Source organism: Theropithecus gelada, chromosome 1 (genome assembly GCF_003255815.1).
Source record: "Theropithecus gelada isolate Dixy chromosome 1, Tgel_1.0, whole genome shotgun sequence".
In the NCBI taxonomy this organism is placed as follows: domain Eukaryota; kingdom Metazoa; phylum Chordata; class Mammalia; order Primates; family Cercopithecidae; genus Theropithecus; species Theropithecus gelada.
In genome coordinates, this window is record NC_037668.1 from 58,243,143 (window position 1) to 58,270,028 (window position 26,886).

The 26,886-nt window shown below is 52.7% G+C and overlaps 1 protein-coding gene across 1 annotated transcript; it reads right to left on the reverse strand.

The window, feature by feature from the left end:
* Window positions 1-262: 262 nt before the first annotated feature.
* LAPTM5 (lysosomal protein transmembrane 5) lies at window positions 263-26,318 on the reverse strand. The gene is made up of 8 exons (XM_025400972.1): window positions 26,147-26,318; window positions 10,279-10,372; window positions 9,464-9,540; window positions 7,636-7,764; window positions 6,780-6,902; window positions 5,455-5,550; window positions 3,025-3,117; window positions 263-1,728 (listed from the first exon to the last, which is right to left on the reverse strand). Exons 1-8 carry the CDS (start codon window positions 26,231-26,233, stop codon window positions 1,639-1,641), a joined length of 789 nt encoding a protein of 262 aa, XP_025256757.1. The 5' UTR covers window positions 26,234-26,318; the 3' UTR covers window positions 263-1,638.
* Between the last annotated feature and the right edge of the window lie 568 nt (window positions 26,319-26,886).

Consider the following 26,886-nt stretch of genomic DNA (forward strand, 5'->3'; position numbering starts at 1 on the left):
GTGTGGGGGTGTGGGTGTGTACTTTAGTGGGTGTGGTTGGGAGTGTGTGAGGCGTGTGTATGTAAGTGTAGGTGTGGGGCTTAAGTGAGGGGGTGGGTGTTGGTGTGAGTGTGGGGATGTGGGTGTGTACGTTGGTGGGTGTGGTTGTGGGGGGTGTGTATGTGGGTGTGGGGGAGTGTGGGTGAGTCCTGGGGGTGGTGGAGGTAGAAGGCTGGTCTCCGCCCTCTCTACACTGTATTTCCAGAAACACATCAGCCAGAGAGAAGCTTGTTGCTGCTTTATTGAAACTTCCTCCCTGTCGCACACAAAGCAATTACACAAGGGGGTATTGCCAGGAAGCTTTTGCAGAGCCTTCTCCCTCTGTACCCCCCGACAGTCCCCAGAGACCCTGCCTCTGTGGTCTCCACCTCTGGGTCTGCTCCCTGGAGGACCCCGACACACAGGGAAGCAGGCACAGGAGGGCTGTGGGGGCCAAACCTCCCTGGTTGCCACAACCACCATGACCCCAGTGGCAAGGTCTGTGCCCACAAGGGGGTTGCCTGCTTTGACTGAACTAACCGGTGGGTTTAGTCCAACGAACAGATGTGCCCGACTTCAGGGCTGAATTTTTGCTTGATCACAAGCCTCAGGCAGAACTGAGTCGTCTATGACTGAATCGACTGAATGGATGGCCAGCAACGGCCTGGCCTGGGAATGGACTGGCAGCTCGTCACTAAAATGACTGTGATTGAGCTGACTCCTTTCATGGAATCAACCACTATGCAGCCACACTGACCACAGAGCAACTGAATAGGTGAGCATTGGACTGTTGATGACAACTCTTCCGCAGAACAATTGTGTGTTTGAAGAGACTGTTTTGTGATGAAATAACTGTTATTTCCTGGAGCTAATTATTGAATGACAGTCTGTCAACTGTTTAAATGAATCTCATTTGAATTAACAATTATACAGTCACTCAGAGGTCCTACATTCACCAGAGTTGGCATCCAGTTGATGGGTTCATTTGAATTAAATGGTTTGGAGGCTAACTTGGTTTTTTAAATTGAATTTCGTCACTATTCTATGTATTCTATTTATCACTATTCTAAACGACTCATGGTTGGCTAACTGATTATCATTTAAGCAAGCTAGTTGAAGAAATTGATTACATGTATATTTATATATGGGGGTAGCTAATTGATGACTACTTGATTAAATTGCTATGTGAAGTGACAACTATTTATAAATCAATGCAATAGACTGTTGTTTTGACCAAATTATGTTACTGAACTGACAAGTGGGTTTTTGATGCGTCAGTTGCTTGGCTGAACTGATCAAGTCGATAGTTGCTTAACAAACTCACCAACTTTAGAATGACCGATGGTCTAAACAAGTGTCGGAGCTGATTGACATAAACCAAGCATTGTTGGGCTGAATTTTTGAGAGACCTGAGGAGTGATTCAGCCTAAAGCGTTGACCCAATTGTGAGCAGCTCACAGGCCCTGCAGGAGGAGCAGGCCAGCGAGGGAGACACAAGCAGATTGTCCTGCCAGGGAGGGGCAGGAGGGTCCACCCAGGCCGCAGGGGCCACCAAAGCAAAAAAGCAGATTATGAGGCAGCTCCACCCCTCCCAGCACTGGGGCTGGGGCCTGGCGAGGGTCACACTTCTGAGTATGGGGGTGGTGCTGGGTCGCCCTCTGGGGTCTTCGATGGCAAAGACAGGGCTTCCTCGTAGGACGGAAGGACCACCTGGGAGAGACACAGAGATGAGGGTTGAGTATGGTCAAAAACGACCTGCAATTCCAACCCGGGGTCATGGGACCCAAACCCCCACCTCTGGCAAAATGATGCTGGTGCTGCTGCTGATGATGATGATGATGATGATAATGACTGGCAGGTCTTGGATGTTTGCTATGTGCTAGACACTGCCTGCATGAGATAGGTGCAGTCCCCAGCCCTGTAGTGGACATACTTGCCTTTGCCTATTCAGCATCAAGTCCCCCTTATTTTGAATACAGTGCACCATTTTCCTTGGGAAAACATTCTCTGTCCATATACCTCCAAAAGAACTCGTCCCATCCCTCAGATCCAGCGGGGTGGCTGGACTTGGCCACTCAAAGTAGAATTCCATCCTCCTGGCTATCGTCCTTGGTTTGGGGATAGGCACGTGGCCCAAGTTGGTCCAATCAGACATACTACTGGGACCTTCTTTTTCTGTTGGGATTACTGAGAGGGTGGGATATCGCCTAGGGGTTTTGGCAGTCATTTTGCCACCACAAGGGACGGGCTTCCTGAAAACGAAGCCAACATCAAGGAAAGTAGAGTCAAGAGATGGAGAGGATGAGATCGTATCCTGATGTCATAATTCAGCCAGGCCCAAGCCAGACCTACATTTGGCTGCTAAGTTCTATGAGATAGTAAATTCCTTAAGTCAGATTGAGTTGGGTTTTTGCCACTTGCAACCAAAAGTGCCTTAACTAATACAATCTCCACCTTACCGGGGAGGAAAGTAAGTTACCAGGAATTTAAACCATCACTTTCCAATAAGCTACTTCTAAGTACACCCCATCCTCTCTTCCCCGAAAGCCTCCTTCTCCTTTCCCAGCCATCACATATCCATTGTCCCTCCAAGACCAGTCAACTGTCACCTCCTCCAGGAAGCCTTCCCTGATATCCAAAAAGAGGCCAGGTCTTTCCTCTGTGCTTACTGTCCCTGTGCTTCACACCAAGTTGTAATTGTATCTATGTGTCTGAACTATACACTCCTCTAAGGCAGAGGTGGCATCTTAGTTTTCTCTGCGCCCCCTGGGATTGATATGAGACCAGCAAAGAGTGAGAGGTAGTAAATACTGAATAAATGAATGAGTGAGTGAATGAGTGAGTGAATGAATCTTAGACTACCAGAACTGAAAGAGACCACATTTCTTCTGTTCCAACCCTTGTCTTACAAATAGAGAAACCAAGGTCCAGAGAGGGAAGGAGACTCGACCCAAATGGCACAGGCAGTGAATGGCAAGGCTGGCACCCACCTGCAGCCAAACTCACCTTCTGGAACATCTTGGAGTTGCTCCTCTCCTCAACCGAGTTCAAGCACTTGATGAATCTGTAGCACCGCCACACACACTTGAACATGTAGACCTGGAAAAAGGCCCAGGTCAGGCTGTGCTCTGCTGAGCGTCCTTCTCACACTCCAGCAGGCCTAGGACGTATGCCAGGCAGGAGCCACCACTCTCCCCAGAAGCCAGCATCCAGCCGCTCCTGCTCGGACCTCTCATTCTGGTTGGGGGTTCCTCACCAGCCGGTCCAGAATATTCCAGGTACTGCCCTTTTCATTGCCCCATAGACACCACATAGCAAGCGGATTTTGGTGGCTTCTGGCCCACCCTCCAGTTTCCCCAGCAATAGTCCCACAGCTCCTGCTTGACTGCCCACACTGACCGGGAGCTCACTACCTCCCGAGACAGCCCTGGCCATCTGGAAACAGAGCTGATGGTGGGACATGTTTTCTTCAAAATTGCTTCTGATATGTTGTTTTCTAAAGCAGATTACAAAACAGCATGTGCAGTATTGGTCCATGTTTATAAAGGAGGAACAATTGGTATATATCCATCAGCTGATGCAAGTTGATGTAAGAATTGGGCAGAAGCTTTCCAGAGTGGGGCATACAATCCCAAGGGGCGAGCTCAAGAAACAACAGAAAACCCCCAGGATGCCCCCTGAGTAGGAGGAGAGGGTCCTGTACTGGAAGGTCTTGTTTGATGGATTCCCTGATTGGGCACATAGGTGGGGCAAGGAGACATATGGAGGTACTGAGTGACAAAGAATGAGGCATGAAGGCCCAGGGAAAATCAAGTAGGTGGAGAGGGCCAGCAAGGCAGAATGAGGGTCAAAGAGGGAAGCCCCTCATTCTGGAAGATAAAAAACAGAAGGGGAGCTGGGGGACGGAGCTGTGTGGTGGGATCTGGGGAGGGGTCCTGCAGTAGAGAGTGCCATGGAAACCCCACACTGACTTCCCCCATGAAGCCTTTGGAGCATTCTCACTGCACACTCACTAGTGCTTTTGTGCTAGGTCAGTCCTTGGAGAAGATGTTAAAAGGGGCAAGGTTCTGTTTCTAGGTTGGCATTAGGTGACGGCAGAGACTGCCCAGGGCCTCAGATGGAAGCAGGAGCTGGAGTCCGCAGACGCCCACCCACCAGCACAGAAAGGCTGGGGGGAAATGCCCCAAGTTAGCAGTGATGTTCTCTGTGTGGGATGGGGATGGTGGAGTGCTTGTCTTCTTTCTACTTATCTGTAGTTTTTTGTTTTTTGTTTGAGAGAGAGATTCTCACTCTGTCACCTAGGCTGGAGTACAGTGGCACGATTATGGCCCACTGCAGCCTCAACTTTCCAGGCTCAAGCAATCCTTCTGCCTCAGCCTCCCTAGTAGCTGGGACTACAGGCACGTGCCACCACATGCGTCTAATTTTTTTTTTTTTTTAATGTTTTGTAGAGACAGAATCTTGCTATGTTGCCCAGGTTAGTTTTGAACTCCTGGTCTCAAGCAATCCTCCCAACTTGGCCTCCCAAAGCACTGGGATTACAGGTGTCAGCCATCACACCCAGCTCATCTGTAGTTTTTTAATTTCTACAATGACCTATGTTACTTTTATGATCAGAAAAGAACACTTCTTAAAAGCCCTTCCTTCTGTTCTGTGGTCATCAGCATCCCTGTGGCTTCAGGCCACAGGCCCCCATTGTGGCCTCTAGGATCCCACAAAATTCCCCACAAGAGTTCTTCAGGTGTTAAGAAACAGCAGTCATGTCCCCCTTGAGTCCTCTATTTTCCATGCAGAATAGCACTCAGGTCTTTGTTGGGTTTTGTGGGGGGTTTTTTGACTTCCTAAGATGGTACATTTTCTTGTCTCTTCACATTGCTGGTTGCACTGCTGTGAACACACTCTGGTGCTTCACCATCAGTCAGACCTGGGACCTGAAGCTGGACCCTATCCCTGGGCCTGACCACCCCAGAGAAGAATGAGACCATTCCCCTCCCTCCTTCTCATCAACAAACCTCTATTAACACGATCTCAGGCACATTTGGATGCCTGAATTACACAAAACTGTAACATAGGCAAAGTAAGACTCATGCCCCTGAGGCCCAGAGAGAAGTGACTTGCTGAAGACCAAGCACACAGCTAATGACAGTGGGGCTGGGATTCAAACGCAGGCCAGTCCAAATCTAATTCCGGACAGCTGGAATTAGACATCTGAATGCAGGTGGCCTTCATGGATTCACATCCCCTAAACGGGCTGTCTCGGAAGATCCCAAGTAAAGCCAGAGGAGCTGGCATGGGATAGCAAGAGAAAGGAGCTAAAAGCAGGAGAGGAGGCATGGAGGACACGTGTCCCTGCCCTCTAACAGCTTGGCACGGGCAGGCCTGGGCCCAGCACGCCTCACCACCCCTCCCAGAGCCACAGGGCAGGGGTCCACTCACCTTGAAGATAAGGACGGTGATGAAGGCGATGGAAAAGATGATCATCATCTTGATGAACTGGTTATACGGCATATCCTCCTGGCTGGGGAGGTAATTCTGCAACAGATTTGGGAGCCACATCAATGTCTCTGGACATAAGGAATTCCAACAGCACCCACACATCCAGGACTAATGATCCCACCCTCCACACACACAGGAGCACAGTGTGGCACAGCCGTCACCTTGGTCGACCGCCACAGCAGCCTTAGGAAGCGGGTGCTACCCTCAGCCCCATCCCACTGACGGACAAACCAAGAAAAGCCAAGTGGCTACTACCTCCAGATCCGCGTCCCAGGCTGGTGCACCCGCCCATCCCCAACTGGCAGGTGTCAGCTGCCCATAGGCCACACCTATGCCCTTCTCTAGAAGATCATTTTGGCTGATAGGGACCACCTAATCCACTAGTACCTGGGAGGTTACATTCGCTCCTCTAGGGGCAGCTTGAAACCAATGACTGATGCAGAGGAACTCGCCCTAGGTGAGACTGCCTCTGTGGTCATTTGCAAATATTACCACACATTCTTTGAGACTCCTTCCTTCTAAAGGTAGTGTTTATTTCCTGTCCCCGTGAGTGTGGGCTGGACTTAGCAACTCACTTCTAACTAACAGAGTGTAACAGAAGTGATGGAAGTCATAAAAGACACTGCCTTTCCTCCTTGCTTGTCTCTTACATCACTCCCGCAGGGGAAGCCAGCAGCCATGTCAGGAGAGCACTCAAGCATCACTGCTACAAGTCCACACGATGAGGAATTAGACAAAGAGCCCGCACCCTGTGAGTGAGCCACCGGGAGTGCATCCTTCAGATCCAATCAAGCCCTCAGTTGTCCACAGGCCCAGGGATCATCTTGGGTGCAGCCCACCAGAGTCTCTGGGTCAGAAGAACCCAGCTAAGCCACTCCCAAGCTCCTGATCCTCAGAAACTATGTGAAATAATAAATGTTTATTGCTTTAAGCCATGGTGTTTAGAGATAATTCATTAGACAGCAATAAAAACGAATATTATGTCTGTGTTGCAATTCACACACCAAGGCCCTCTCTGGGATCATGCAGGGCTGCTCCTATAGTCGTGTCTTTGCTTGGTTTCCTCCTTTTCTCGAACCTGCCTTCCTCACTCCTTATAAGTTTCCTCCTGAGAGGGCTCCCTCAATACATCACCAACACAAGAATCTTCCTCCCAGGTTCCAGCTCCAGGGAACCCAGCCTAAACCACAGACACACAGAGACATGAAGTAACTTGTTCAAGGACACAGCCAGCAAATGGGCATGGACCCCTGCCCCAGACTCACCATGTGGTTCATGGACTTGAAGTTGAGATAGGTGGGCACTTCCATGTAGGAGCTGCAGAGGGTCAGGATGCTCAGGCAGAAGTCCAGCAGCTGCAGCGTCATCAGGGGGAACTTGGAGGGGCTCTGGGGAGGACAAATACAAGGAGGAAGAATAAGGAGCGGCAATTAAAGTCCCAGTTACTGAGCAGCACACACTAGGCCCTCACTTGAGAGAGCATCTCAGCTACAGACATCATCGACTCATCCCCTGTGCACAGAGAGACGTGAACACACAGATGTTCATACCAAGAGCTGGTGGCAGACCTGGGACTAGAACCAGGGTCTCCAGACTCCCGGGCCAGGGCCCTTTCATGATGTAGTCCCTCGGTCTCTTCAAGGACAACAGTTGGGGAAAGTGAGAAAAGCAACTTTGGGTGACTGTGTCCTTGACTGTTGGCAGCCCTCAAGCCACTCCACAGTGGACACTCACTGGCATGAATCATCCTTCTCTTCCTTTCTTCAACTTGGAATAACACTGGGGGCTGGGGGCCTGAAAGCACACGTGCCCTTTCCTCGGGTGTCAATTCACTCCCAGCGGCACTGACCAAGTGCTGACCATGGGCTGCACCCCCCAATGTACGTGTTCCTCATTTAACCTTCCTAAGGCAGCCTGGTGAGATGTGATTGCAAGTACATTCCACAGAGGAAGAAACTTGGGGCAATGTGGAGGGACTCAGAGACTGGGTCAAGACCCCAGCCAGGAAGAGGGCTCCTACCCTCCCCAGCCTGAGCCCAGGGCCCATGTCTGGTCCCCTCCCATCTCCCATGCCAGGCCTGGGGTCTGCTGTCCGGTGAGAGGTGGGGGCTGGGTACTCACAGCACGGCTCCGGGAGGCCAACTTGAGGTAGGCGGGCAGCTCAATGTAGGAGCCCAGCAGGGTGAGCAGGCACAGGAGATAGTCCATGATTTGCAGGGACAGGAAGGGCAGCAGGTACTTCTCCCGGTTCTGAAAGGTAGGCCCAACACCGTCAAGTGTCCCCTGCATGCAGCCAACACTTCCCCACCCAGCCTGATGTCCTCATGCATCCCCTGCCCACCCTCTCCCAAATCTTCCCTGCCCTCTTCAGTTGAGGTCACCTCCTCTGAGTGACACTCTGGGGACAGGGAGTGGACAAAACCCAGGCCCTGAATGAGAGGAGTCTTGGTGTCCCAGGAGACATAAGGGAACCGTCCCCATCTATCAGGGCTCAAAGAGCAGGATTTGACTCAATTTGCTCACAAGAACCCAGCAAGGAAGGGCTTTGTGCACTTTTTACAGAGGAGAGGGGATCGGAGAGGACTTGCTGGAGTTGGGGACACCAGGGCTAGATCGGGGAAGGAGACTAGGAGCGAGCAGGAGGGAGGGGTGGGGCACTGGAGGCAGAAGGACCGACATGAGCGAAGGCCCAGAGGCAGCAGAGAGCCCTGGCCCCCCACCCCCTCCATCTCCCCCACCACCACCCCACATACAGTTGGACCTCCCTCCGCGGGCCACTCCCAGGGGTCCAAAGTCACAGTAAGAAGCCCTGCCAGGAAGAGGCTGAAGTCCCTCTCCTTCAATTGAAAGCAAGTGACCACCGTGACCAGTATTCATTCATATGCTCTCACAGCTGGGGACAAAATCACGGAAACAGGGGTTTCCTGGTGTCTCATGTGGTCATTTAAAATCACTCAGGAGGCAACCAGAACAACCTTGACTGATCTCAGAGTCAAGGACCACTTGCTCCATTTCTCCATTTCCCTAGCTGAACCATTTGAGTTTCTGCACAAGCACCCAGAGCCACCCTGCACAATGCAAACGGCCTCCCTGAGGAACATGGGTTCCAAGACACAGTGGATGTTAGCAAGGGGAGAGGGTGTTGGCATTTTAGGCAGGGTGGGTGCATTCCAAACCAGCACCAAATCATCGCCCCACTCCTCCGGCCCTGCAAGTGCCAGGCCCCTGTCTGCTCAGGAAGGACTCTCTTTCTGGATCCTACTCTCATGGCCATGTGGTGAGGCCCTGGCTTCCTGCCTTTCTGGGGACCAAGGGACAGCAGCTTCCTCTTCTGCAGGGGGTTGAGCTGCAGCCCATCTCAATCCTCCCACCAGATTTGCCTCGGGCCCAGGAGCCCCTCGTTGTCACACTAGACTGTCCCTGTCTCTCTGAGGGCCCATCTTCCCCAGTTAGATCATGAACTCTCTGGGGGCCTTCCAGGGCATAGGTCCCCCTCAGGGTGCTGGCACCTGTCACTGCATGGATAGAGCTACATGCATCCTACGTTCCTCCTGCTTCGGCTCCTCTCATCCATTACAAAATCCAGTGCTTTCTCCCCTCCCTCACCCCCAGAAACAACACTTCCTCTTCTCACTCTCCAAATTCCCTGCTTCCACCTGCCATTTAAAAGGATGTGGGTCATCAGCTAGTTCTCACCGAAATGTCGGCAACCAGCATGGCCCACCAGGCCCGGCCCCATGGAGGCTCATGTTACCAGGGAACCGAGGTCACCAGCCCAGGGAATCTCAGGGAGAAACATGGTTCTCCAAAAGGTAAATGTGAAGATCTCCAGCATGCAGGTGGGACCTCCGAACACACCCGCCTCTCACCCTCTCGGCACCCAGCACTGCCCATCAGCGGGTGTGAATAACAGGAAGGGGCGGGGGCAGTGGGGCTCCCGAGCCCTCACCTTGACCACACCGATCAGCAGGCTCAGGCTGATGACGAAGAGCATGGCGATGAGCATGAAGCTGGAGATCAGGTCGGCTGAAAGGCAAGGAGAGCAGTGAGGCGCTCAGGGGTACCCCCCGGCACCCAGCCAGGCTCCCAGGAAGACACTTGGGGAACCACTGGTTTGGGGACACGAGGGTGCACAGGAAAGCCCAGGCCCTGCCCTCACCCAGTCCTCAGTCTGGAGTGGGTAACGACAAAAGCAGAACATCACGCATAGCACAAGGTGGATGCGACAGAGGGTGTTGGGCTGGAGGTGCAGGCTGGGGTCCACTTCAGCCAGGGTGAGGCCGAGGAAGGCATCCCTGGGGAGTGGCCTGAGAGCGATGAGGAGTCGGCCTGAGACAGGGACAAGGTTGCTGAGGTCAGTGTGGCTGAAGCAAGGTGTGGGGTGAAGAATTGCAGGGAGATGCTGTCAGAGAAGTGGGCAGGGGCTGGATCCCATGGTGAGGAGTTTCCATTTTATTCTAGTGTGATGAGCAGCCACTGACAGCTTTAAGCAGAAGAGTGAGGCTGTCACCTTTACCAGCTGGTGGGGGTTTGCAAAGTGCCATTCCATCTGCTCTCACCACCTGCATACGTGGGTGGGGTCAGGTGGAACATCCCCATTTGCAGATGAAACAGCCGAGGCCCCAAGAAAGGAAGACACTTGCCAGAGGTCATCCATCGTCCATGGAGAGGTGACAGGGCCTCCAACCCCAGCCTGGCTATCCCCGGCCAGGGCCCTCCCTGTCCTCCTCCCCCCGCCACTCCACCGGCGTCCCCTGGACCTACCGATCCTGAGGTAGCCCATCTTCGAGAGCTTGCAGGACGCCTTGCCATGGGCCACCTCTATGGAGTGCTCGATGAACAACAAGACGCTCATGATCTGGAGGCAGAGCAAAGCGTCAGTCAGCTGAGCCTGCATCACGGCCCCCCGACCAGCTCTTCCCACCTTAGTGGTGTACAGCAGGGAAGCCAGTAGTGAGGATCCTGGCGTGGATGGCATGCCAGGTCAGTAGGGCATCCCAGACAAAAGAGTGGCCTTTACATAGAGAGCCCATGCTCAGAATCCTGGGTCTTCCTCTCTCCAGCTGTGTGACCCTGGACAAGCTACTTGACTTCTATATGCCTTGGTTTCCCCATCTGCAAGATGGGGATAATACTAGTAACTTCCTCAGGAGGCTGCCGTGAGGAGTAAATGAGACTATCCCAGGAGAGCCCTTAGGCCCGGCTCTCAGTAAGAGTGGTAACTGTTACTACTGAAGGTCAGGCTTAAAGGAGTGGGGTGGGGGGTAGAAGCTGAAGGCCCCTCCGCTGCACCCCCTTCTCTAACAACAGGCTCTGGGGATCAGAGAGCATCATAGAGCTTCAGGTTCCCGGAATCATCAACACAGGCCCGGGAGGGCCCTGGAGAGCATCTAACCCTGAATCCCCGTCTCCCATGGCCCCTCAGGGAATAATAACATCTTCCTCATAGGATTGTGGTGGAGCCAGATGGGATAATTCACTTAAAGTACCTGGCAGATAGTAAGCACTCAATCTGTGCTATTATTATTACCGTTACCCCACTCGACTGTAGGTTCCAGGCAGGGAAAGCTTGTGTGTGTCTTTGTTCATCCCCCTAGCTGTTGTATTTGTTGAATGAATGAATGAATGAATGAATGAATGAATGAACAAATGAACCCCACACTCTCAGAGGACCGTTGCTAAGAATGATGGGGAAGGGGCGAATCTGATAGGCCAGAGTGTTGGGGTGGACCTAGAAACCACTGAAATTCAGCCACAAAACTGCAGTTTGAAAGAATCTTGGAGATCACCTTGTCCATGCCTTCCACCAGCCAGTGCAGGAATCCTGTGCCATGCAGCCTCTACTGAAGTGCTTCCAGCCATGGGGAACTCACAACCTTATGTGTGTCCATGTCCTTGCAGCAAGCCCTCCACCCTTCCCCTACGACACACATGCAGTTCTCCAGGTACCCTCTGCCCATATAAAGAACAAGAAGACTCTCCCCTCCCTTCTAGTGGGTGACCTATCTCTATTAATATAGCCCTAAGTTTACATTGGCTTTCTAGGCAGCCCTGCACTGGTAACTTATGCTCAGCTGACAGGCAACCAGCTACCCACCATCTGTTTCCCCCTTGCTGACTGTGTGGGTTTGTTTCTTTTTTTGTTTTTTTTTTTTAGCTCAGACACAGGTCTCAACTTGTCTTCCTGCCACATTACATCCTGTTTAGGGGCGTGGAAAGGGACTGAACAGAAGAGTGATGAAGAGCTTGGCTCAAGATCAAGAGGGATTTGAATCCAGATCACTGTGTGACCTTGGGCAAGTCTCTTAACCTCTCTGAGTTGCCTCATCTGGAAAATTGCAATCGCTGGATTCAGTGAAGATTAAATTGCATTATACTTACAAAACACTGAGCTCAGGGACTGGCAGGGGGTGCCCAGCAAACAGAATCTGCTTCTGACTGGGGCAAGCTTACGTGGTTGGGCAGTAGTACCAGGAGCATGGTGCGTGCTCTAACTGCCCCCTCTAGCTGCTGGAGAGTGAGCTGGAAAGGCTTTGTCTCATCATGAAAGTCGAGAGCACCCTGAGCAGAAGGCAGGTGTGGTGAGGGCTGTGGCTAACACTCAGAGGAAACAGCCCTGAGAGAAAAACTCCTTCCTCAGTCCCTAAAGGCCAAGCTGCAGCCCCTCTCCTCTCAGTTTCACCTTGGACGAGAGAAAGAGAAAGGGAGGCAGATGACAGCTCCATCCAGCACAGAACGGGGTGTCCTGTGAAGTGGTGAGCTCCCCATTCCTGGGAGTATGTAAGCAGATCACAGATGAGTCACAGCTGGGCTTAGAGAAGGACCATGAGCATCAACCAGCTGTGAAACGAGAAGACTTTCAAGGTCTCAAGATTCCAGGAGTATCTGAGATCTGGAACGAAGCCTAGAATCAGATCATCTCAACCTCCCCTTGCTAGAAGGAGCCTACCTCTACTTGTTTTATAAGCTCCCTTTGCTTGTTTTATAAACTCAGAGAGATTAGGTGGCTTGCCCAAGGACACACAGCAAGTTGAGTGGGGGATCCCAAGTCTCCCAGTGCTATTCTAATGCCTTCCCATTCCCCTGACCCCCAAAATGCCTCAGAGCCCTGCTAGCCTGAACCCTGGGGAGGACTTAGATGTTTTGATCATGCACCTATGTCAGTAAAACCTTTTGAACACACGCCTCTATCTTCCTTTCTTTCTAAATTACATGAATGTGTTACTATCCTAGTTTATCATGAACATCATAAAACAGCTACTAAAAAATTTCCAGAAATTAAAAAATTGTATGATTGAAAAATTTAGAATTTTAATATTGTCATCCTGAGGCCATGAGGTCACCCTGAACATTACCCGACTTTAGAGACCTCTACTAATCCTCAACTCCCCTCTCAACTCCTCTGTTCTCCTCCAAGCATCCCTCACTGCCCTGCAACCCCTCCAACCACCCCAGGGGAAGAAGGGGACATTTGTATAGCCTAACCCCACGCCACGTGATCTTCCCCTCTACTCAGCACAGGGATTATTAATACTTTCACTCCCATTTCACAGATGAAGAAAGTGCAGCTCAGGGAGGTCCAGGGCCTTGCCCAAGGCCTCCCAGCTGGTCATATGTAGGGTTAAGGTTCAAATCTTGGCCAATTCCCTCCACTGCCCAGCATCTCCCAGCCACCCAGCTCTGCCTGAGGCCTGACCCTTCCCTGTGCCTCAGTGGAGGCAGAGAGGTGCCCCCATCCCCTCTCCCTCTGTAGTCCCCCTCCCTCCCCTCAGCCTGAGTACCAGACACCAGAGGTATTTCTACTTTTGTGAAAACCACGTGCACTTAAAACCCAGGTCACCCTCCCCCTATTTCACCTTCTCAACAACCCTGAGGCAGGGGACGGGGGAGGACTTTGTCCCTATTGCCGGATGGCCCACGAGGCTCATAAAGAGCAGGGACCGGCCCACGGTCACGGAGCGAGGCAACCTCAGAGCCTGACTCAGACTCTGCGGGGCCCCGACCTTCCACGAAGATGCCAGTCCCTGACCCGGGAGAAAGGGAGGAAGCTCAGCTCCAGGCGCCCATGCTGCTCTCTAGGACATAGAATGGAGAAGAACTCATATTTATTCAGCAGCTACCGTGTGCTCAGACCCGCACACAGAGGCTTGCACTGCAATCTCCCAAAACTTTACAAAAGAGGCAACATTTTCCTGTTTTACAGATGAGGAAATGGAGGCTGAGACAGAACTCACATGTCCTGTGTCACGTGGCCCAGCTGGGGTGTGAACCCTGTTGCCTCTCTCCTGGGGTCCGGGGCTCCCCACAAGGCTGGGCTGGCTCCCCTGGGACTCCAGAATCTCTCCAGCCATCTGCCCACTCTTCCCTGGCAGCCAGGCCCCAGCCCCTCAGAGCTCAGGAGACCAGAGCTGGGGAGCAGGAGGCCTCTGCCACTGCCTCACTGCTGTGTGGCCCGGGCCAGGTTCTGGCTTCTCCCCGGCCTCAGTGTTCGCCTTTGGTCAATGAGAAGAGACCCTCATTTTCCCCTGGGGCCATGGGGATGACAGAGCGCAGGAGGGTCAGTGGGGTGGAGCTCCTACACACTGCAGGACATCTCACCCAGGCTGCCCACAGTCCTCCACCCCCAGCCACCCCAGGGCCAGCACCCTACCCCTCAGAAGGCCCTCACTGCCCCACCCATGTCCCTAACCAACAGCTATTGGTAATTCCTGGAAAGTACCTGGACGACCTACAGAGTATGCAAAGAGTCAAAATTTCCAAGCTGGCCAGGCACGGTGGCTCAGGCCTGTAACCCCAGCACTTTGGGAGGCCGAGACGGGCGGATCACGAGGTCAGGAGATGGAGACCATCCTGGCTAACAAGGTGAAATCCCGTCTCTACTAAAAAATACAAAAAACTAGCCGGGCGAGGTGGCGGGCGCCTGTAGTCCCAGCTACTCAGGAGGCTGAGGCAGGAGAATGGCGTGAACCCGGAAGGCGGAGCTTGCAGTGAGCCGAGATCGCACCACTGCACTCCAGCCTGGGCGACAGAGCAAGACTCCCTCTCAAAAAAAAGAAAAAAAATTTCCAAGCCCCCAGCCCTTGCTTTCCCTTTCATGCCCCTGGTTTCCACCTGAACACAGCGCTGGCTTCTCCCTAAGCTCTGAGAGCCCAGCTGGGCTGTGACCTTGGAACCCAAGTCTTCCCACGACAGGCACAAGGCTTCTCTCCTCCAACAATGCCCAGGCAGATAGCATGCCCTCACCCACCTGTTCCCCCATTACAGCATCTTTTAACCCACTGTCCCTTCATTCTATGCTGGTGAGATCATGAAGATAAGAGTTGGGGTGCTGGAGTCAGATGGCCCCAGGCCCCAGCTGAGCTCTGCACCCTTGAGCCAGCCACTAACCTCTCTGGGCCTCGGCTCCTCATCTGAGGAATGGGGTTAATCACTGACCTGCCTCACAGGATTGCTGAGGTCAAATGGCATCATGCAGTGCACAGAGCCAGGCACACAGCAGGTGCGCCACAAGCAAGCACATTTGGGTGGTGGTTTTTGCTACCTCTGGGCATTCACTGACTCTCAGTAAACACCCGCTGAGCACCCACCACCTCCAAACTCTGTCTAGACAAGCCACAGACTCTGACGTGCTGGTGTCTCAGTCTCCAGGGAACTCAGTGCGTGAATGGTGTGCTCAGAGTCATGACAGAGGACACGCATGGGGCTTGGGGTCCTTGATGAGGGATAATGCATTGCTATTTAAAAACCTTAAGGAGAGTTTCACCAACAGGAAACCCACAAGCATGGCTTTGAAGGATAAGTAGGAGTTTTCCAACACAGAAGAGAAGAAAGCATTCCAAAAGAGGGGACATCGTGTGCAAGGCTACAGGCCTGGCAGTGCAGGTGTGTTTCAGTCTCTCCAGGGAAACTCAGAAGGTGCAGGAGTGTCTCTTCCCTGAGAGGAGGATGTTACCAGTGGGGAAGTGTGGCCCAGAGAGAGACAGCGACCAGCCCAAGGTCACACACCAAAACTGTCGCAGGGTCAAAATCAGCTCTGTCCTCCTGCCTCCAAGCCGGGCTCAGGCTGCGGTCCCAGCCATGCTCAGCCACCCTTCCCACCCCCACTCTCCTTTCCCGCTTTTCACCTCTTCCTTCTGCCCCTCTTTGGTTTCAGTTCTTATTCCTGTCTGCATGCAGCACTTCTTTCTTAATGACAAACACAGCTTCCCCAAGCTGGCCAGTGGGGAAGTGGCCAGGGCGCAGGGCGATTTGTTTCTTTTCCTGGTGGCTCTGAGGAGCAAGCAACAGGTTGAGCTAAAAGAATGGGGGCAGGGGCTGGAGGAGGGAAATCAGGGAAGGTGGGGACAATGGGGTCAGTACTGAACATGGCTGGGCAATAAGGATGGCGGTGCCAGAGGGGATGCCGTGTAAACAGTGCACCAGATGTCACCCGGGAGGCACTGGCCATGGTGACCATGTGAGACGGGGAGTGGCTGTTGGGATGTTGTTGGAGTTGGCGTGGTGATGACAGTGATGATCAGAGATGCTGCTGATGATGCTGGTGACAGTGATGGGGGTGACGGCAGTGGGGACATCAGGATAGGATGGTGATAAGGAAGATCATGTGGATGGTGGTGATGACACCAGAACCCCCAATTCTGGGGTTCAAAGACCAGTCCCTTCTGCAGGAGAACAGGCCCACTCTCTCACACTCTCTGATGCCCAGGACCCACCATCTCAGAAGCAGGCAGGCAGAGACCCACCCTCTGAGATTTTCAGGGAGGTGAAGGTTACAGAGAAAGAACCCAGCCTTCAGTGAGCACCCATCGTGCCAGCCGGAGTGTGGACACTTTCCTATCCGTTTACTTCACTGGCTCCTCCTACCAAATGTGCAAGCCCAGGACAGAGGCTGCACAAGAAGACACGCCCGGGCTTGTCCTCAACCCTTCCCAACAGACAATGCAGTTTGCCAAATGGGTCCCAAGTTCCACAGCCTTCCCTTGCTCCTCCCGCTCAGGGCTGCTCCACCCTGACCCTGTGTCCCATGGCCTCACACTTCTGCCATCATCGTTATCATTATGGCCCCTCCCTGAAGCTCAGTCCCCTCAACCTCACCTGCCCACCCCGATTTCCCTGGGTTGTCTGGGAGGAGGATGTCAGAAGGGAGTCAGATGTATCACTGTCAAGAGGAAGCTCCCCTCCCCCACCCTGTGCTTCTGGTCAGAGCTTATGGGGGGCTCAGTGGGGGCCAGCCCCCCAAGAGCTCTATCTCCCCAACCACCTCTCCAGCCAGCGCAGATACCACCAGACGCCCCCATTCCTGGGGCCACGCACTCCGCAGCAGCCCCGCCTGGCTGCCTACAGCTCCCCAGAGCCTTGCTTCTCTCTCTTCTTCACTCTTCTGCAGTCCTCATCCTCCCTCCCCCCTCCACCTCATCCCCTCCTCCCTCCACTGGGCTCTGGGGCTCACAGACTTCAGTGAGAACCCCAGTGCTGATCCCCTGTGGGATCCTGGCCTGTCCACGTTACTTCATCTGTAACATTTCCTCATCTGTAGAAGGGAGGGAAGAATCCATCCACCTCCCGGAGTGGGTGTGAGAAGTAAATCACTGAAGACAGTGATTCAGAAAGATCAGCGGAGCTGCAGAGGTGGCTGTGTGTGGACACCCAGCACGGAGCCTGCTGGCCGTGGCTGCCTTATTTGTAACAGCCCCAAGCTGGAATCAATCCAAATGTTCTTTTGCAGGAAAACAGGCAAACGCATTGTGGTAGATTTATACAATGGAGTATACACAGCAATGGAAAAAATGAGTTAGCTACCCGCAACCACACAGATGACACTCCCAAACATATCGTTGGGAGAAAGAAGTGCTCGCAAAAGAACACGCGCTACAGAATTTCATTTCTACGTAGTTCTACAGCTGTATGTGATATAGAACTACATAGATGGGTAGAAGTCAGTGGGGGTGGGGCAGTGGCGAGGGGGGGCTCTAGGGGCCTCTGGGTGCTGGTTCTGTCTGATTTCTTAGTTTGGGTGGAGGTCACATGGATGTGTTCACCTTGTAGAAGCTCACCAAGATGTGCGCTTACGATAACTGTGCTTTTCTATAGGTAAATTACACATCAAGAAAAGGTTTGCAAAAATAAAATAAAATAACATAGAGATGGGCTGACACCTACTGTGCCAGGTTCCACAGGATCATGAAGATGAGTCAGGCTGGGTCAAGACCCAAACGAGCATCCAGGCCAGAGGGCACGACTCCCAGGGACCCAGCACACACGGCCCTGGGTCAACACCCAAAGCTTAGGGTCCAATGGTGGGGGTCCAGGAGGGCTTCTCAGAGGAGGTGAATATTGAAGAAGATTCCCCCAAAGAGCAATGGGAAAAGTGTTCCAGGCAGAGGAAACGGCATGAGCAGAGGCCAGTGTGTGTGAGTTGCATTCAGGAAGCCGCAAGACGTTCCTCTTAGTGAACTGTGATTTGGTGTCATCCATGTGCTGAATACGCAGCAGGCCTCAGTAAATGGCAGCAGTTGGCTGGGAGAACACACGAATCCACTGGTTTGGCAGGGGTGGGGCCTCTGGGGTTAGAGAGAAAGGGGAAAGAGCATGCAGGAGACATGACGGCTCATGCAAAAGCCTAGAGAACCTAGACTCAGATGGCTCAGATGGCACTGGAGGAGGCTGTCACAGGCAGCACAGGAAGTGCTGTAACTGGGCGCTAGCAGCTAACTTTGCCCCAAAAACAAACAGTGCCAGTGAATCCCAGCAGCAGAGGTATGCTGGCTGGTGGTAGCTTATCAAATCTCCCTTTAGAAGCAGCCAGTTGGGGGCTCAGAGTTGGCCTCTAGGTATGACACAAGGCCCTGTCATCCTCCACTTCCTAGATATCTGGGGAAGCGCCCTCCACTCCCCCAACGATTCTCTCAAACCATCGCTTCTCCCTTTATCTTCAGAACAAAGACCCACGACAGTGATAATAAGTATTGATACTATTATTATTGTGCATTTATTAGACGCCAGGTCCTCTTCTGAACATATACAGTCGGCCCTCTGTATCACGGGCTCTGCATCTGAGTATTTTCAATCTGCAATCCAAGATGCGGAACCTGCGGGTAGGGAGGGCCGACCAACCACACGCTCTCTCACGTCATCCTCGCGCCAGTCTTGAGGGACAGGTTCTGACATGAGTACCACGTTTTTCTGATTTTGCAGGTAGAATTGAAATCAGCTCTTCACACATGGGCTCTGTGCTTCTCAGAACAAGGCTCTGGGGATGGCAGAACTGACCCCCCACCCCATCCCATGGCTGCCAGGAAGCCTGCCCTCCCTGCCTCTGCCTGGAGCAGACACTTGGGCTCGGATTCTTTATCTAACACAGGCTTCAGAGTCACTTGCCCTCCTGAGCCTCAGTTTCCTCATCTGTAAACTGGCGGCCCCTGTGGCAGCTGCCATTTGTCCGGTGCCACAAATGGGAGTTACTGATCCCCATTTGACTGGGGAGGAAATTGAGGCCAGGGGAGGGGTGCCTTGTCCCAAGCAGCCCCTGCGCAGGGCTGAGGCGGTGCAGCTCATGGCTCTGCTTCCTGCCTCATTAGGGGGTGCTTTGCGCCACTTCCCCTGGCAGGGTGGGGTCCCCTGGGAGACCAACGCTCGCCTCACAGTGAGCTCAGAGCGAAGTCCTGGTTTCAGGCCGGTGCTCTAGGCTCAAAATAAAAGCCTCATTTCCTGGAGGCCTCGGGGCCAGGTTGGAAACAGAGAAGTCTCGGCCAGGCCAGGCTAGAACCTTCAGCCACTCTCTCGATGGGATGGGCCACGGGGCCCTCCTGCTTTTAGAAGCTGGGGTTCACGCCCCTGAGGTGAGGAGAACAACTCAGTTCTGACACTGAGGAGGGGCTACAACTCCCACCCTGCCCCCACCAGCCTCCTCACCCCTCCATGAAGGGCACAGAGCTGCAGTGGCAGAGAACGCAGCCTCTCTATCCAGCCCAGGGGCATCGGGCGTAAAGGTAGCAAGTTCTAACAGATTCTCATCCAGGGTTTTCCCCACCTGGCAGTTTGGACCCATTTTTCAACCCCAAACAGATGAACTTTCAAGAGGGGAGCGGGGCCAGGCACAATGGCCCACACCTGTAATCCCAGCACTTTGGGAGGCTGAGGCGGGTGGATCATTTGAGGTCAGAAGTTTGAGACCAGCCTGGCCAACATGGTGAAACCCTGTCTCTCCTAACGATACAAAACAGCCAGGCATGGTGGCACACACCTGTGATTCCAGCTACTTGGGAGACTGAGGCACAAGAATCACTTGAACCCAGGAGGCAGAGGTTGCAGTGAGCCAAGATCACACCACTGCACTCCGGTCTGTATGACAGAGTGAGATTCAGTCTCAAAAAAAAGCGAGGGGCCTCGTGTTCTTCTTCCATAGCCCACTTCAGGCATTCGCCTGCTAGCCCCCAACCCGGCTTCGCTAGGGCCTCCTCCAAATGATCATTTTTGAGGCAGGGACCACTGGCCCCATTTACAGATGAGGAAGGCAAGGCTCAGATAACAAAGGTGCCTGCCTGCTCAAGTCGCATTGCCGGTGAGTAATGGAGATGGGCCTGTGTTCCTTTCAATCACAAATCACTGTCCCCGAAGTGGAGCAGAGAAAAGAGCCCCAGGAGTTCTAAGGAGGTCAAATCAGGAGAGCTTCCTGGAGGAGGAAGCTTCCCGTGAACTGGACCATAAAGAAGAAATGAATGGTGGGAGGCTGGATGAGGGCAGGGCCTCTCAGACAGACACACCACCCCAGCCATGGGCCAGGGAAGGAACTCATTTGCCCACTTTCTGGATCATTCCACACACTTGTGTGCCAGCAGTGGGGCCTGAAGGAAGCTCCTGCCCCACCTCTCCATGTGTCCTGGAGCAAGTAAGGGGCCCTGCTGGACCTGTTTTCCCATCTGCAAAATGAGCTGACAGACCGAGCAGAGATCCATCCTCTTAGCTCTGAAGCTTGTAAAAGCAAAGGACTCGGGCAGGTCCCACCCCTGGGGACCTCTCCACCCTACTCCCCCACACACCTCGTGGCCACCCCTCCTAACCCAGCTTAACAAACCTCCTAGGTCTCTGAAGCACGGCAGGGTCCTTGCCCTTCAAGCCTGTGTTCATGCTACTCCCCCCGCCCAGCATGGCCTCTTTTCCAAGGTGCCCAAGCAAAGCCCTACTCATCCTTAGGACTCAGACGTCCTCCAAGAAGCTATTCCAGAATCCCAACCTCCAGCCCTGCATCTGTGCCCCCATCATAGCCAGCAATGTCATCTGTTGTCCTTGTCACAGTTTTTCCTTGGCATACTGGCCCCTCTAGGGCAGAGGCCATGAATGAGTCAGGGCTGTATCCCGGCCTGGGACTGGGCACAGAAAGACATGGGGGGACTTACCTGCACGAGGTCAGGGCAATAGACACTCCTTCTTCAAATACTATGATTTGAATGCTTTACCTTTTTTTTTTTTTTTTTTTTTTGTGGAGACGGAGTCTCACTCTGTCGCCCAGGCTGGAGTGCAGTGGCGTGATCTTGGCTCACTGCAAGCTCTGCCTTCCGGGTTCACACCATTCTCCTGCCTCAGCCTACCTAGTAGCTGGGGCTACAGACGCCGCCACCGTGCCTGGCTAACTTTTTTGTATTTTTAGTAAAGACGAGATTTCACTGTGTTAGCCAGGATGGTCTCGATCTCCTCACCTCGTGATTCACCCGCCTTGGCCTCCCAGAGTGCTGGGATTAAAGGTGTGAGCCACCATGGCCAGCCCTTTTTTTTTTTTTTTTTTTTAAAACAGAGTCTCACTCTGTCAGGCTAGCATGCAGTGGTGCGATCTCGGCTCACTGCAACCTCCGCCTCCCAGGTTCAAGCAATTCTCCTGCCTCAGCCTCCAGAGTAGCTTGGATTACAGGCTCCCGCCATCATGCATAGCTAATATTTGTATTTTTAGTAAAGACGGGGTTTTGTGCTGACGTCAAGTGATCCACCCGCCCCAACTTCCCAAAATGCTGGGATTACAGGCATGAGCCACCACACCCGGCCTTTTTTATTTTTTTTTATTTTTTTTTCCCGATTTAAAAATAGTATACTTGAGCCACAAAGTAAAGTAGCATTGGGTTATAACCCAAAGCATACAGTAAAGATCCCGGGGTCCCTGTGATACAAATACATCATTTATTTATTTAATAAATCAGGAGTACAGACAAATCTCCTTGAGAAATTCTAAGTAATTTATGTAGCTACTCTGCCCTCAAGGAGGTGGGGCGGAACTCCCCATTCATCAAACTTGGGCTGCATGGAACAGCACTGTGACTTCCTTCTAAAACATACAGCATGGAAAGGAGAGAAAAAAGAATAACTTTACAAGGGAGCAACCTCAGCCGGGGGCTCAACGTCAGCAGCAACAGTGGTGAGTCTAGTTGGCAGAACCTTTTCTTAGTACGATGTTCTGAGACTGGCACGTCACCTCCGTGGGCTTCCTCCCAAAAGCACATTCCCAGTCTACTCATGAGAAAATCACCAGAGACCCCAGCTGAAGAACATTTGATAAAATGCCTGACAAATACTCCTCGAACTGTCAAGGTTTTCAAAAACAAGAAAAATCTGAGAAACCATCATACCAAGAGGAACCTAAGGAAGCATGAAGTCTAAATGGGACGTGGCATCCTGGATGCAATCTTGGAACAGAAAAAGGATGTAAGAGGAAATCTGGGGAAATAGGGGTAAAGCGTGGATTTTAGTTAATAACAGCTCACGAATATTCACTCACCCATTGCAACAAACACATCACGCTAACTGTGCTCTATTGCTAATATTGAGACGTTAGCAATAGCGGAACTAGGCACAGGGGACGCATGAACTATCTGTACTGTGTTTGCAATTTTTTCGTAAATCTAAAACCGTTCTGAGTACGTGCTCATTGTACCAAATATGGAAAATACAGAAAAGTAGAAAAAATAGAGCCTTCACCATCCTAGAACCCAGACACATTTCCTCCTCGCCCTGTTTTGACGTATCCTGTTTCGATACTGTTGAAATCATAGCAGGTGTTAAGTTTTTTAACCTAGACAATGCATTTCTAAGAGTGGAATTCTGGGCACCCTGGGGAAGAGGGGTCAGGAAAGGAAGAGATTTCTGGGCAAATGCGTCTTCTGGGGGTGCCCACTTTCTCCCATTGACTTAGGACATGCTTCAGGTTGACAAAAAGCCAGGACCCAAGAGATGAATTTAAGAAATTTATCTAGGCTGGGCTCAGTGGCTCATGCCTGTTATCCCAGAGTGTTGGGAGGCTAAGGCAGAAAATCACTTGAGGCCTAGAGTTTGAGACCAGCCTGGGCAACACAGTGGGACACTGTATCTACAAATAGATATATAGTAAAAATTAGCTGGGCATGGTGGCATGCACCTGTGATCCTAGCTACTCAGGAAACTGAAGCGGGAGGATCACTGGAATCCAGGAGTTCAAGGCTGCAGTGAGCTGTGATGGCACCACTGCATTCCAGCCTGGGTGACAGAGCAAGACCCCATCTCTTAAAAACAAAAACAAAACAAAACAAAACCACACAAACAACAAAAGATGGGCAAGTTACTGAACTTTGGAAAAAAGAATAAATTTTAAAAAGAAAGAAAGAAAGTTTGTTGGCTTCCCAAAGTGTGCAAGTTTGGGTGACCCAGAGAATCCTCCACACAAACCCAGTGACATCCTGAGGAAGACGCCCGAGCCCAAAGCCACGGACCAGGCTTCCCTCATGTAATAACGCCCTCATGACTCAATAGAGCATGCCATCTCAGGATGGCAAGGGCCCAATTTAACCCTCCCCAGAGGGGCCAAGTCCACAAATAGCTCATGATGTGTAGAGTCGTCACCCATGGCTGGGTCCAGATGACAGCCAGCATGGGCTATTGACACATCTGGACCACAGCTTCTCTTTTTCCATTCAGATGCTCAAGGTCCTATCAGCACACCTGCTAGCCTATGGGAAAGCCCCCAGGCCCTGCCCTTTCTGGGAAGGAGAGAAGACTCTTTTGGGGTGCAGGAAGATAACCCCCCACTGGAGTCAACTGAGGACCACAGCCTGGAGACAACCTGGGCCGAACGCACAGCTTCCAGGACACCCCTCTGTTCTTATGCCTGCTCCTGCTCTAGAACATCTCATCACTCATAGGCATTGGCTCTCAACTGGGAGAGACTGGGCCCCATAACTAGAGACATTTTTGGTTATCACAAGAGGCAGGGTAGGGAGAGGGGCAGTGCTACTGGTATGTAGGGGGTAGAGATCAAGGATGCTGCTGAACTTCCTCTAACGCACAATTCACTCCCCCATGACAAAGAATTATCCAGCCCAAAATATCAACGGTGCACTGCAGGGAAGATCCAAAGTCTTAGCTTGTCACTCAAAACCTTTATCACCTCCTCCCCAAACTCCAGGCTGGTCTCTATTGTGTCCCTGTAGAAGCCAAACATATATGCCATTGCTCACCCGTTTCTCCTCCCCTTCCATACTGCCCACAACCAAACTCTCCCTCTTGCCAATGGCACCACCTCCAAGAAGTCTTCCATGATTGCTTGGGCCCACACATTCTTCAGCTCTGTGAGCAGGGACCGTATATCACACCACCATTTACAGGTGAGGACATCAGATGGCACGATCAACAAGAAACCTTAACAGCCCCACAGTCCCGGGTTTGCACGGCAGCCTCTGGGCCCACACAGCCTGCAAATGGATTCAAGTTGGCTGGCACAGAGATTTTTTTCTACCGTGCATCAATCACTAGCATTGAAACATCAGAAGATGTGACACAAAAGCCTGCTCCCTATTCTCCAAACATCAGAAGAGTGGCCACCAGGGCCCACAATCCTTTGTGGCAACAACCAGCAAAAACAGAGAGTAGCTTCAGGGTGGGACAAGCAAGGCCTCCCCAGGTCACTGCAGGCCCATCTGCCCCCTGCAGTCACTCACATGGCCTGCCCAGACCCTGGAGGCATCAGAGTTGGAGACCTCTGAGCCAGTCAACGTCACCTTACCCCGACTTTATAAAAGGGAAACTGAGGCCCAGAGAGAGGCTTGTCTGAGCCCACACAGCCAGTTAGTGGCAGGGCTGGGGTGAGGACCCAGGGACTTGCTACCTGTGAGATGCCCCTGCATGCCACACTGTCCTTCCAAGAACGCTGCATAGTCTCAGAGCTTGAAGGCCTAAAAGACAGGGTACAGGGACACCCAAAGAGTGATATGCTTCTCTCAGCTCTTGCATTGGCAGGAGCTGGGCAGGACAACCTCTGAGTTCCTGCTCCCAAAACTAGAGTCCTTGAATCTGACAGCTTGACTCCAAGGATGCTCACAACAGGTGCCATGTCTGATGCACAATGAATGATAAGGCACTCACCTGTGCGTCAGGCATGGTTCTGCAAGCTTTGTATATATCAACTCCCTGAGCCTCACCAACAAACCCTATCAGATGGGTACGATAACTCACATCCCCATTTTTTTAAATGAGAAAACTGAGGCTCAGAGAGGTTAAGTAAATCACCCAAGGCTGCACAGCTGGGAAGCAGGGAAGCCAGAATTTGCATGCAGAAGTCCGCATCCAGATGCCGCACGCTAACCACTGAACAGCATCGCCCCCCTGAAGGCTGGGCTCTTGCCACAGCTCTGCCTGCCCTGCCTGTGACAGGAAGCAGATGCAGGCAGGTCTAAGTGTGCGGCAGCCCACCGCAGCATGTGGATCTAGGCTAATTTTGAGGAAGCCCTTCCAGACTCATGAGAAAACTGTCAACCAACCACAGGCCCTGAGTCACCCCAGGAGGAAGTTGCCTGGGTCTAGGGGAGATGGGTGTGGCCAGGAGTTTGGGGGTGAGGTGGGTCTAGGCAGGACCGTACAAGGACCCTGACCCTCAGCCACCCCAGGCAGAGGGGGAGCCTTGGCCCCCGGGCACTGTGACTTGCCCAAGATCACACTGTGAGTTACCAGGAAAGGAGGAACCAGTGACAGCCGTGACTTCACAAGTTGCCCAACAGGAGCTTGGGCCGGGCAAGTTACCCTAATTATTAGCACAGGTCGCAATTCTCTTTGGTAGGCAGAAGGCCGTGGTTTGACTGAGCTGGAAGCTAAGAGGACTCGGCCCCTCCCTTCCCACTGGAAGCACAAAGGGGTGATGCCCACTTCTTTTCCCCTTGAGTGGCCCAGGCTCCATTCAGGCCCCAGGGGAAGAATCGGGGCTGTGTCTGTGGCCGGCCTCACATCCTGGTCAAGCAATCCCAGCCCACGTTCCTTCCAAGATCCTTGACTTCCAAAGCACTTTCACATCTGCTGTTGGCTTTGCGCACAAATAACCTTCCGGCCGCTGCTGTGCCGCATCTCACAGAGGCAGAAACAGAGCCAGCCTCGGAGTGAACGTCAGTTACATTTGCCTGGAAAGTGGATTCCTGCTCCCTTACTCCTCACTCCTGCGGGTCCCCCCAGCCATTTGACAGAGAAGGAAACTGAGGCCCAGAGCAGGACAGGGATTTGCCCAGGATCCCCCCGAGAGGTGGAGAGCAGGAGCTCTTTCATTTGCGGGGCTCCGTAGATGAGGGGTCACCGCAGACACGCACACTCATGCACGCACACACACACGCACACCCGGGGCCCCCACACTCACCACATGGTAGATGGCCAGAGCGGTGGTGGCGATGCGGACATTGAAGCAGCAGCAGGTCTGGCGGACGGTGGACAAGCGGGAATCCATGGTGCTGCTGTCCCCTCCTCTGAGGCACTGAAGGGGAAAGAGCCCGGTGCCTGGAGCAGGGCAGAAAAGGGGAAGCTGCTGGCTGCCCTCCTCACTTCCTTCCTGCCCCTTAGACAGGCAGGGACAAGGTCGTCACAGCTGGGGTGGGGCAGCTGGGGAGGGGGAGCGGGGGCAGGGCAGCAGCCTGCCTCAGAGCACCCCACCGCCCTCTGCCATTCCCAGGAGGGGGTTCCGGGGAGGACAGACCCTAACACCGTCATCAGGCCCTGCTCTGCACCAGGGCCGGGGTTCTGCCGTTTCACACACCTTGCTTACTAGAAGCACACTACCAACTTTGGAAGCCAGGACTGTTATCAAGCCCGTTTCCAGATGAGGAAACAGCTGTCCAGAGAGGTCAAGGCACTTGCCCCAAATCACATAGTAGTTAGCACTGGTGGCGGGATTCAAACCTAGATCTGTCTGGCTGCAAAAATAGCTGTTGTGTAGGAGGCATTTCCTGCCTCTTCCAGGCATGCTCCTGGATTCACTCCTTTCATCCTCACCTCAACCCTTTGAGGGAGGTACTATGATGATCCCCATTTTACAGATGAAGAAACTGAGGCACAGAGGGGAAATGATTTGTGCAAGGTCACACAGCTAGTCAATGAAGGTAC

What these genes read in the sequence shown, in the direction of transcription:
- LAPTM5 (XM_025400972.1), bottom strand. Translation starts at nt 26,233, where the DNA reads ATGGATTCCCGCTTGTCCACCGTCCGCCAGACCTGCTGCTGCTTCAAT. An exon ending in CTCTGGCCATCTACCATGTG is followed by an intron (nt 10,373 to 26,146) that starts GTGAGTGTGGGG and finishes CTCTGCCTCCAG; the next exon opens with ATCATGAGCGTCTTGTTGTT. An exon ending in TCACCGTCCTTATCTTCAAG is followed by an intron (nt 3,118 to 5,454) that starts GTGAGTGGACCC and finishes GCCTTTTTCCAG; the next exon opens with GTCTACATGTTCAAGTGTGT.